We start from the raw sequence: 12,083 nt of genomic DNA on the forward strand, positions 1-12,083 counted from the left end.
CCGGAACAAAAGATCACTCTTGGTGGTCGAACACCGGCCACCGACGCAAGCCGGCGGCCGGAACGCACGCAGGAACACAGCAGGCCGAGCACGATCTGACGGTCTGAGCGCCAATCTAAGCCAAAAGGCCGAGAAGCGATTGTGTATATAGTTTGTACATATTACTTCTCCCCCTATCCTCTCTTCCTGTCCCCTCACCTCTTTCATTTCATTTCTTCATTCTGCCTGCTGTCCTTTATTTCCGCTGCCCCAGCTCAGGTGCTTCAGTATCGATGGCAGATGCCGGGGCTAGCAAAAAACTTTTCCTTCCTTTTTACTATTATTTTTAATAAAACCACTACCACCACCACCCTCTGAGCAAAGTAGCTTCTAGGAATAATTGGGTTTCGAAGCGGAGTCACCCTCCACTTGTTGTCTTCGACTTCCTCAGCGCGCGTGTTCGAGACGCGCCGGGACCTTGCGTTCCCATAAGGAGCAGTGGTAAAGCGTTATCATACAATTCCCTTTGGTTCCATACAGTCTTTTTTTCTTTATGCTTTCATGGAGGCAGAAGCGCCGGCACGCGCATGACGTCTCCAAGCGTAGCCAATGACGGCGGAACACGTGCAGCTCGTGGCGTCGCATATGAGCCAATCGCAGAGCGGAAAAGGCCTCTATAAAAGAGAAACAGCGCAGCCATTTTGCCTTTCTCTAGGGGCTCGACAGGCAGTCAAGACGTCCGTTCCGTTGATTGCCAATTGTGTTTGTGGCCCCGCTATCTAAATGGGGAAAGGAAAGCGCAAAGACATGAAGAAAAACGACTCAGCTGCTGGACCTCCAGGTGCGTAGCGAATTTCCTTCCGGTTCTGTGGCCTCCGCCGCTGTCTCGTTTGGGTGCTCGATCCCTTTGTTCATCTGGCGTCACATAGTGGTCGCTTTAGGCCTAACCTCGTGGGCTACGATGATTGTGTTCTAAAGCATATTTTTGCGAGAAGCCTGAACGAAATGCACGAGCTTCGTTACCCGTTTGTTTTCGCTATTATGCACCATCGTTTTTACGTGAGCGTGAGTGACCGTGACTTGAGAGAAAAAAAGAACCTGGTTCGGTTGAGCCGAAGCGACCTCGGCAGCCTTCTAATCGCGTTAAGGTGGGTTCACGTGCAAGCAAATGAGCGAGCAGAGCGATAGAGCGGCGCGTTGCATCGAAGAATTTGCACATTTATTGAACCTCTTTCCTCTGGCCGTTAGATGCGCCGCGACCGCTCGAAACGGCTTTGTGCGCCGCGGCGGCACAAATTGCTAGCGTTTCCGCTCCTATGTGAAGTGGCCTTTGGACTGCGTACGACTTCGCGTCTCCGGTCCTCGTGGTTCGTACAGTGTCGCCATATGCAACGCCAGTATTGGGCTCGATGCCCTCAGGCTGTGACAATAGCCTTGCTTTGTTCGAACAAAGCCCGCACGCTTAGTGAAATCGCGAAGCCTTCAGCTTGCTCAAGCTCCAACCTGCGTTGTGGACAATGCACTCTTTAGATATCATTAATATTAGGCTATTTTGTTATGACAACCAACGTTTTGCATTGATGCTGCAGTCTCGGGAATACTTGATGTTGCGGTAGCATTGCTATACGGTAGAATGTATGCGGAATGAAGAAAATTACCAAATTCCAGGCATGCTACGAACGTCAGTGCTAACAGGTTATGTGAAATACCTAACTGAAGCGCATAACCCAATACAAAGGATCGCGTCGCTTCGCTTCACGTCATCTTTTGTTTTTAATTTTTTCTGAGAGGACCCATAAAAGGGGTTCCAGCCGAGCCGCGCATTTGTGACCGGCGGCGCGTTCCTGCCGTGAATGCCTTGCCGAACGTTCGCGTTGCGCACGCGCACTGTTCGTCTCGACGCTCCTCGAGCACGCGCTGCTGCACGCGTCGCCCGTGCGCCTGTGTGTTCCGTCCATGCTGCTGACCTGACACGGGACGGGTGCTGTGGAACGCTCTTCAGCTTGGTCAGTGCCTTGATCCACGGCACGTTTCCGACCGCTGCTGTCTCGTTTTAGCCCGTTCTTCTTGGTGCACAGCAACCTCTCTGCAGCTCCGCACCCCAGTCCCCTCAGCGCATTTACGATTCCTTTATGGTTTATTTGGGTTTAACGTCCCAAAGAGACTTAGGCTATGAGGGACGCTGTGGTGAAGGGCTCCGCAAATTTCGACCACCTGGGGGTTCTTTAACGTGCGCTGACATCGCACAGAACACGGGCCTCATGAATTTCGCCTCCATCGAAATTCGACCGCCGCGGCCACCGAACCCGCGTCTTTCGGGTATCGTGTTTCTGTTCATTACTCTGTTACCGTCGCATTTTTGGCTTGGGCTATCCGCATTACCCGTCACAGTGGCTCAGTGATTAGGGTGCTCGGCTACTGTTCCGGAGTACCCGGGTTCGAACCCGACCACGGCGGCCGCGTTTCGATGGAGGCGAAATGCAGAGGCGCTCGAGTGTTGTGCGATGTCAGTGCAGGTTAAATATCTCCTGGTGGTCAAAACTTTTTCGGAGACCCCACTACGGCACCTCTTTCTTCCTTTCTTTTTTCACTCGCTCCTTCTATCCCTTCCCTTCCGGCGTGGTACAGGTGTCCACCGAGATATGCAAGACGGTTACTGCGTTATTTTCTTTCCTCAAAAGCCAATTTTCAAAAAATACCTCTCCCCGGATTGTGGTCGCTATTTCTCGCGACTGCGTGTTTTTTTTGTTGTTTTTTTGGGGGGGGGGCTGCCGGGTGAAGTCAAGGCGGCTTAACAGCTTGACGAGTTTGACCTTGAACCGAGGAGAAACCATGTGAGAGCTATGACGTCACTTAGCCGCCACCGTCGCGTTCATTGTGATCATTGGCATTGTCGTTCACGATGTTGCGGACTCCGTCGATTTTGAAGAAAGGAAGGGAATTGGGGAAGCGCGTTTCCTACAGCGAGCATGTGCTGACATTCTCCGTGACAGCAAGCGTTATCCGCGGCAAGGAACGTGCATTCTTTACGCCCGATATATAAATGAAAAAAATTGAAGGCTGATTCGACGGACGGTAATTCGAAAGTTCAGCCCAGGTCTCCGCAAGCCGCCAGCTACCGCTTGGCAGGTGTCGTGTTACGTTGCTAGCCCCCCTCCGGCATCGTCCCGTAGCAGCCGCCTTCCGGCTGTCCATTCCTCTCGCCGTGTCAGGTGGCGCTTCGCTCTGCTACTTCGTGCCAACACGTCACCTGTCACACTCCGTAACACGTCATCTGTCAGGTAGCATGTTACAGCGACTACGATGCGGAACGCAGGGACGGGCGAGCTGCGCCCTAAACGGAATGAAACTGAAGAAGTCACTGCAGTTGAATACGAAGCGAAAAGTTTCACCACGTTTGGTAAAGCATTCATCGCATAGGCCGGAGAATAACCTTGGGCGACCGTCAGCCCAACCACGTTAGCCGTGTATGACCGTACGTGGTACAGTTATGGCGTCGCTCTTGACCCTTTACCCATGACCTTTAGTTCACCTCTGCTCTTTGACATTGGTTGATACTACGTCTAAGCCATGTCGTGTGTGTATATAATATAGAACGGCCGTGAATGCAGGCGCTGCCATGGACGAGCCTGAGGCACTTTGCAAGCGTCCTTCCTTTTCGCTGAATTCCAGGGTTAGCCAAGTTGTTTTTTTTGTTGTTTTAGAAATTTTTTTTATTCTCACGTATACAGCTAGACGAAAAGCGTGCGCGTGTGTCTCAAGTATATTGAACGCGCGGCGGGGTTTGTCGTTTGCCGCTTCTTCGTTGCGGTGGGGGGAGGGCTGATCACATTTGTGTGAAAATTAAGACCCTGCGCGACAGCTATTGCCTCGCACTAAGTTCTTCAGTGCAAGGGCTATACGACGCTGTTTGGGGGAGCTGCATGTTTAGTCGCGTTTAGTCACGGAGCATGCCATTATCGGCTTACACAGCTGTCTGAGTTGGGACGGCTGTTCCGACCTGTTCTCTCGACCACAGTATACTGAGTTTTCGGTCACTGACCATGCCAACTATGTTAACTGCAGTCAGCTGACCACTTTCACATGGTCAGTAAACCGAAGATTCATTCTGCTGACCTGACCAGACGGCATTCCATCAAACCATCGACTAAGTACTGTATACCAGATGTTTTTTCCCGTTGAGCAGACAAGGGAAGGGGACGAAAGGGGCTCGTTAAGAAATACATGACGCAAGCCAACAGTGACCGAACCAAGGAGCATAGGGAAATTTAAAAAAAGATATTTTGTGGTGTTCATCAGTGGGGGCTTAATATGGCAATGACTTTTTAAATAGTCTCTTTGCGACCTTAAACCCTCATAAAAAGCGAAACTTTTTAAAGATAATTCATTAAAAAGCAGAAGAAAAACAACCACATGCCGCCGGTGGGATCCGAAACCCACGACCTCTGAATTTCGCGTCCGGTGCTCTACCAACGGAGCTCCGGCGACGCCTGTCCAGTCTTCTGCTTTCGGCAGTGTATATATGCGTGTCGTAACGATCGATATGATCGCAAGCGCAGCCGATATATAGAGCCGGCGTTAAATTGGCATTTTCGGCTCGCAGCAGTGCCTTCGGCCAGCGGTGGCAACCAAGCCACACCTCCTGCTCCGTCGCCCGCCGGTCCCTCGTGGGTTTCGTTCGCGCAAGCACTCCAGCAGGGCGCCGCGGCCAGCCCGCAGCCGCGCGCCGTCAGCGGCGGCCCGACCACGGCCGCGGATCCCAGCGCTCACCCCACCGCTCAGCCCAGCGCCTCCCGTCCCAGCTACGGGGCCGCCGCCGCCGCGGGTTCCGCCAAGGTAGCTTTCATCAGCCCCCGGCCTGCATCCGCAGCAGCCGCCGTGAGTGGCACTCAGCCGGCAGCAGCTGCCCTACCACCGTCGCCACCAAGCACGCCGCCCGTCGCGGTGACACAGCAGACCCCCGCAGCTGGCGACCAGGCCACTTCAGGCGACGATGTCAGGATCAAGGTGCGTACTGTTTTCCGAAAAGGGCTTCATCTTGAGCCATGCCATGTAGTTCGTTTAACCTCGTTATAAGGAAGCTGAAAGTTCGTTCACGGCTGTTGCTTCGTTATATGCACTGTTGAAGGAGCTCCCGAGGGGAATCGTAATTCCTTCGTTATATTCATTATTTCGTTATAAACCATGCTGTGCATCTCGTTATGCCAGCGGTCCAAATACATTTGAACCTCTTTACAACGAAGTTGAAGGTTTCCGGCGGTTACTTCGTTATAGCTGTAGCTTTGTTATAGCCCCTGATGGCCGAGCTTCCACGTGCAATCATAATTTCTTCGTTATATAAGTTGTTTCGTATTAAACCGCTTCGTTACAAAGAGGTTCAGCTGTTAGCTTCAAGGCAAGAGGAAACCTCACCTCTCCAAAACATCGACTTAAGTGGACGGTACGAGAACCGAACTCCGGTATAATACAACTGAAGAAAGAAGCGGCATGTGCCTCTCGATAGAGGCCCTCCAGCCAATGGCGTCGACTGGTTCCCATGACGTCATGGTTACTCAATCCTCTTGGACCTGTGTGACATCTCAGGGAGTGGCATATGAAAGGATATGAACCACCGCTTGATCAGATTGACAGCGGCGCCCGGAGAATCGGCCGACGCCGTAGGCTGCAAGGCGTCCTTTGAAGTGCATCCGTCGCTTCTTTCTGGAGTTCCAGCCGACTACAGGGCTTAGTTTTTACTGCTGAAAAGTGCTGTGGGTAGCAAGCATCGTGGTAGTGCATGACGTATAGGGCGCTCTGGAAGTGAAACGTAAGATTTAGCTGCTGACAATGCCTAGATCGAGAACAACGTTTCGGAACCGCTACGGGTTCCTTGGTCAACAATGAGGAGGACAAGGCGAGTGGCTGAAATTTAAAACCGAAGTTTTTGACGTAAAGACCGTACTTAAATGAGTGGTTCGAATCAGACCGGGCAGCTGCAATACATTTCGATGGAGGCGAAGCGCTAAGGCACCCCTGTGCTTTGCGATGTCAGTGTACAATAAAGATCCCCAGGTGATTGAAATTATTCCGGAGCCCTCCACTACAGCACCTCTTTCTTCCTTTCCTCTTTCATCCTTTCCTTTTTCACTCCCTCCGTTTTCCCTTCCCTTATAGGGTGTTTCATGTGTCTGCCAATATGTGAGAAAGATACAGCGCCATTTCCTTTCCCCAAAAATCAATTTTCAATTTTCACAGTTTCTTCTGTGAGGTTCAGGGCCTTAGTCTCACCTGGATAAAGGGTGGCTCAAGCAATTGGTGCGTCGTCAGGTTTAGCCTTGGAGTTAACTACTTATACGCCGGCGGCCGAGTGTTTTGTTGCCAGCGTATGAAATATTGTTTTTAAAGTGAAAGCTTTACTGGCCACAGGTTGAGCAATTTTGCATGATTCCTGGAGAGGACGTGGAGCAGTAATGACACATGGCATTTCTCTCTTTCGCTCTCTACCCACTACTGTGCATGCCCCACTAGTAGCACTGAGCCACAGGTGTTCCACCTGCCTTTCCTCAAAATCCAACTTTCAATTTTGTTTTCTCTTTCCTCTTTCCCTCCCTCCTTTATCACTTCCTTCTTGGGGTGGTTCGGGTGTCCACTGAGATATGTGAGATGGTAACTGTGCGATTTCCTTTCCTCAAAAACCAAAGAAAACAAGTTAGTGGAAGGACTTGGTAGAGTTCATTGGAGTTCACAATTTTGCAATGACCATTCATTTTCACGAAAGGAAAAGCGCACAACCAGGAAAGGCGCACAACCGGCTCTGCGGGACAGTGGAGAGCTCAATCTCGCTTCCCCTTTGTATATCCTGGATTAGCTGGGCTAATCCAACCCGCCGCGGTGGCTCAGTGGTTAGGGCGCTCTGCTACTGATCTGGAGTTCCCGGGTTCGAACCCGACCGCGGCAGCTGCGTTTTTATGGAAACAAAACACTAAGGCGCCCATGTGCTGTGCGATGTCAGTGCAGGTTAAAGATGCTCAGGTGGTCGAAATTATTCCGGTGCCCTCCACTACGGAACCTCTTTCTTCCTTTGTTCTTTCACTCCCTCTATCCCTTCTTCTATGGCGCGGTTCAGGTGTGCAGGGATATATGAGACAGATGGTGCATCATTTCCTTATCCCAAAAAGCAATTATTATTATTATTCCTATTATTATTATTATTGGGCTAATCGACATTAACTTTTCTGGCGGGAGGGGGGGGGGCGGAAGGAAATGGTGCAGTGCCCCCAACCGCCCCCGTAAGGGAAGGGACAAGGGTGGGGGGAGTGAAAGAAGAAACGAAGTAGTGCCGTAGTGGAGGGCTGAGGAATAATTTCGACCTCCTGGGGATCTTTAACGTGCACTGACATCGAACAGCACACGGGCGCCTTTCGCCTCAATCAAAACGCAGCCGCCGCGGTCGGGTTCAAACCTGCGAACACCGGGTCAGCAGCCGAGCGCACTAAGCACTGAGCCACCGCAGTGAGTGCAGTGTCTTTTTTATTCACGCGTTAAATGCGCTTTTTCTCCAAGCGAAATGTTGCACTGTCGAGCCCAAACTTCCACTCTGACAAATTGATGTTTCCTTGGGCTGTAGCTGTTGATTCTCATAAATTACGCGTCTGCACATTGTCAATTCATAGAAAGATTCCCGTATGTTGCTCATCTTTCACTGTTAATGAGCGGCTGGTGCGTCTTTCCGACCTCCACGAATGCCGAAATTTCCACTGTAGTTCCTTGTGCCGAGCTTCGGTGCCGGGCGCCGGTTTGTTTCATCATGAATAATTAAATTTTTCCAATTTTTTTCACCCCAATCGGGACCATTTCTGTGGGCCACCTTGGACATGTGACGTCACCAGCTGCATGCCCGTCGATATTTGCTCGGAGATTGGTCAAGAAGAAAAAAAATAAGACCTTTGTTTTTGGCCATTTCACACAAACAGTGGTCTGTCGCTTACAGTCTCCAGTTTAGTCAGTCAACGCACCGAGAGGTTCTGTGACAGTATGCATGACGACAAGCCTCGATCTCGGCGTCATACTTGGGGAGAAACCGAGTTTTGGTTTCGGCGTTCTTTGTTTTTCCTGTTTTAAAGAGCTTCTACTCAGGATTCTGAAAAACGGGTTTTGAGGCACAGAGAAGGGACTCTTAAGAAATGTGATGCGAATGGGAACACAATACCACGTCTAAACATATTCAAAATAGCCCACATTTTCCCTTTGAGTGGTTCAGAAACCTTGCAAGAAATGCTTCTACAGCTGTGGCACCATCATGGCCTTGGTTCACTGTATAAATAATTTAAGGCAGAAAAAGAACAAGTAATTACTGTCTCGCTTTTGATGAACACTGCGACTACGCAGTGCGGTTCCTTGATTTTGCAATCGTCCCGATCGTCCCTGTCATATCCGCTCAAAATAGCACAAGGCTCTGAAATATAATCCGAGGAAAGTACAGGGTCGGTTAAAAGTTCTCAGGCCAAAGGGTCTGCTTTTGAGCTGTATTATCAGGCAGACATGACACCACCAGACTCAGAATATCCGTAGAAAGCGGAAGAGGTATCGTTCTGTGCTCTGGGAACCTTGATAGCTTTATTCGCGTCTTAAATGCCATGATATACCGATGAAACAAGCAAGCCCTCTGGCCCCGAAACTTTTGACTAACCGGGTACAGAACCCAATATTCAGAACCCACAATCCCGAGCGAAGGTTGGCGAGCTCTTTCCAGTGACTTTTTCACGCCCGCGCATTTCTCCGCCTCGCGCTCCTGCGTATTTTTGTTCAGATGTGTCAGTCGGTTAGATTAAGAAGTAAGGCAGCTGCTATGGCCGCTGCCAGTAATAAGCGTCGCTTCGGCGGTTCAGGAAGCCCCCCTGACCCCATTCTACAGGGGGGGGGGGGAAATCCCGAACGCATAGGCAGCCGGCGGTGGGGCCGAGTGGGTAGGGCTGGCTGAACAGAACCGACCTGTGAGCATGAAAAGAGTGATGAAAAGATATAAAAAGGCTCGAAGACGCTGAAATTTAAATTTTGACTGCACATAACGTCGCTTGCACAAAACATTTTAAACATTGTCACTGGAGGATATTCTTGTTCAAGCGCTGTCCTTTAAAGGGCTCGCTATAATGCACGGGGTGCAGGAGGCTTTTTCCATTAAGACCCACCGGAACCGGTCCTGCGCTGTAGTGTAAATCGAAGACCATTCGGCCAAACTTATGTGACGCTCAACACACGAAACAGTGCGTCCATACTTAATTGTTCATGCTCTGCTCTAATTACCTCCAAACACGGCGCAGGAGCTCGAGAGAACCCTACCCTCTCACTTCCCACGGCGGCCTGCCCACGGCCAGCTGGGCCGGACCATACAACTTCTTGCCAACCACTTCAGCATCGAGATACCGACTGGCAGCGTCTACCACTACGACGTCGACATCTCCTCGGAAACTGCCAAGGAGACCAAGGTTCCTGAGCAGAAAAAGTACCGATGCCTCAGTACAAAGATCAACAGGATTGCCATCGAGCTCCTAGTAAAGAAGTACCGGCAAGACCTGGCCAACTGCATCCCTGCTTTCGATGGCCGCAAGAACCTGTACACACGCCGCCAGCTCAACTTCCGCGAGCGGACATTCACAGTCGACCTCGAGGAAGACCAAAGATCCGAGAAGTTTATAATCAAGATCCAGTACGCGGCCACAGTGAATCTGGACGCCCTGCATGGCGTCTTCCAAAAGCGCGTACAAACTGTGCCCCAGGAAGTCCTCCAGGCCATAGACATCGTCTTGAGGCACAGGCCCTCGATAAACCTTGCACCAGTTGGACGCTCGTTTTTCAGACCGCCGGGACCCAACGAGCACAATGACCTCGGAGGAGGCCGGGAGGTGTGGTTTGGCTACTACACGAGTGTTCGACCCGCCCAATGGAAGCCCATGCTTAACGTCGACATGTCAGCAACCACATTCTACGAGTCGCTTCCACTGGTCGACTTCATGTGCAGGTTCTTAAGCGACAGCCGTCGTGTGTTGACGCCCGCAGACTTCCGGTCATTGCGCGACAACCAGTACGTGCGCCTGAATAGGGAGCTCAAGGGACTCCGTGTCAAAGTGACGCACCTTCCGTACCCGCGCAAGTACAAAGTGGTCAAGATCACGAGGGAACCTGCGAAGGAAATCTATTTTGAATCAGAAGGTAGTCAGATCTCCGTCGCCGACTACTTCCAGAGCCGCTACAGGCGCTTGTCGTACCCGAACTTCCCTTGCGTGCAGAGTGGCAGCCCGACGCATCCGGTCTACATTCCTCTGGAGGTGTGCGAGCTGGCCGAAGGCCAGCACTGTCGGAAGAAGCTCGACGAGAGTCAGACCGCCGAGATGATCAAGCACACGGCCAAGCCGCCAGCCAAGCGCTTCCAGAAGATTCGTCAGTCCGTGCGCGACATGGTCAGCAGCTCGGACAAGTACCTGCGAGAGTTCGGCGTCAAGATCAACACTGAGCCCACTCAGGTTGTGGGCAGAGTGCTCGACCCGCCATCTCTGGTATTTGAGAACAACACCATGTGCAAGCCGCGCGACGGTACGTGGGATCTCCGAGGGCAGCGCTTCTACAAGGCGATGTCCATGACAAAGTGGATTGTTCTCAACGTGAGCCGCTCCGCGCACAAGGATTCCCTGGAAAACTTCATCAGGATGCTGATCCGCATCGGCCAAGAACTGGGCATGCGCATTGCGCAGCCGCTTGCGGTCATCACGTTCGACACAAACCGCCAGCCCATGCGGACCGTTCTCACGGAGCAGCGCAAGCAGTACCCGCAGTTGGAGATGGTTGTGGCAGTGATAACAAAAGCCACGAACTACGCTGAGATCAAGCAGGTGGCAGAGACTGAGCTCTCTCTGCGCACACAATGCATCTTGGACAACAACGTGGTCCAAAAGTGCAACGCAGCGCTCATCCAAAACTTGTGCCAGAAGATCAACGCCAAGATGGGCGGTATCAACAATAGTCTCCTGATGCAGGAGAAGCCGAAGCTGTTTCATACGCCCGTGATCGTCATTGGAGCAGACGTGTCGCACCCATCGCCTGGAGACAAGGTGAGGCCATCCATCGCCGCGTGCGTCGGAAGCCTAGACACTGTACCGTCCAAGTTTCACGCCACCATTCGGGTACAGATTGAAGACTCCGAGGCTAAGGCGCGTGTGGAAATCATTAGAGACCTGAAGGACATGATCAAAGAATTGCTACTGGCTTTCCACCGCGCCACCAGGCACAAGCCCGAGCGGATCGTCTTCTACAGGGACGGAGTGAGCGAGGGGCAGTTCTTGGAAGTCCGTAACTATGAGGTAAGTAACTGCGCCTACTACTATACTGTGCCCACTAAACGCTCATCTTGTTAAGACAGTTTTTCCCGCATTCAATGTCACTAGTGTCATTGGATAACCTTTGTCTTTGGAGAAGCCGACTAGCTGTGCATATACGTAACGACACCGAATTGATCTCCACAGGGATATAATTTCAGGACATCCAGGATATTCATTTCTGGAGACGTCTTGTCGGCGTTAGTTGACCTCAGCTTGATCGTTTCTCTGCAAAAGGTGGTAAACATCCAAGACTGAGGCCTCTGGCGCGGTTTTGTACGTATCCGCTCCGCCTCTCATCCTTCTTACACACGGGCGAATATAACTGCTGTGCAGTTGACCGTCCGTTGAGCTGAACGACAGTTCGAGGTGTTATACCCGTGCCACACGGTCAAGTTTTAGGTCATTAATTACTTAGTAAATCAATTTTTAACGCAATTGGCGCGGTGCCACACACTTGTATTTAATGACATTAGACAGACTAACTGGCGTTTGCGACCATCTGAGTTCGCCACACCTCATTCGCTCGAGATCTGTATACTCTTTTCGCCATTCCGCATGCGGAAAGACATGCAACTTTTTTGTGTGAAGTCACTACCCAGAGTATAATCGTTTATTCATAAACAACACTATTTTTAATAGGAATTCATATGTACTGTTATCCTGTGAGCTGACACACGAGTTCTACTTTTACACACTTGTCAAGCAAGAACAGTGGCGTTTTCTACAAAATAATTTTTATATTATATTTGAAGG

General features: G+C 51.1%; 1 protein-coding gene across 1 annotated transcript in view; it reads left to right on the top strand.

Moving 5' to 3' along the window:
• The window catches only part of LOC144121112 (protein argonaute-2-like), a 52,093-nt gene that overhangs the window by 33,534 nt on the left and 6,476 nt on the right, over positions 1-12,083 (top strand). The window contains exons 2-3 of the mRNA XM_077654067.1: positions 4,782-4,986; positions 9,279-11,312. Of these exons, the coding sequence (XP_077510193.1) occupies positions 4,782-4,986; positions 9,279-11,312 (2,239 nt within the window). The remainder of the gene's footprint in view (positions 1-4,781; positions 4,987-9,278; positions 11,313-12,083) is intronic.

The sequence above is a fragment of the Amblyomma americanum genome, chromosome 1 (genome assembly GCF_052857255.1).
Source record: "Amblyomma americanum isolate KBUSLIRL-KWMA chromosome 1, ASM5285725v1, whole genome shotgun sequence".
NCBI lineage: Eukaryota > Metazoa > Arthropoda > Arachnida > Ixodida > Ixodidae > Amblyomma > Amblyomma americanum.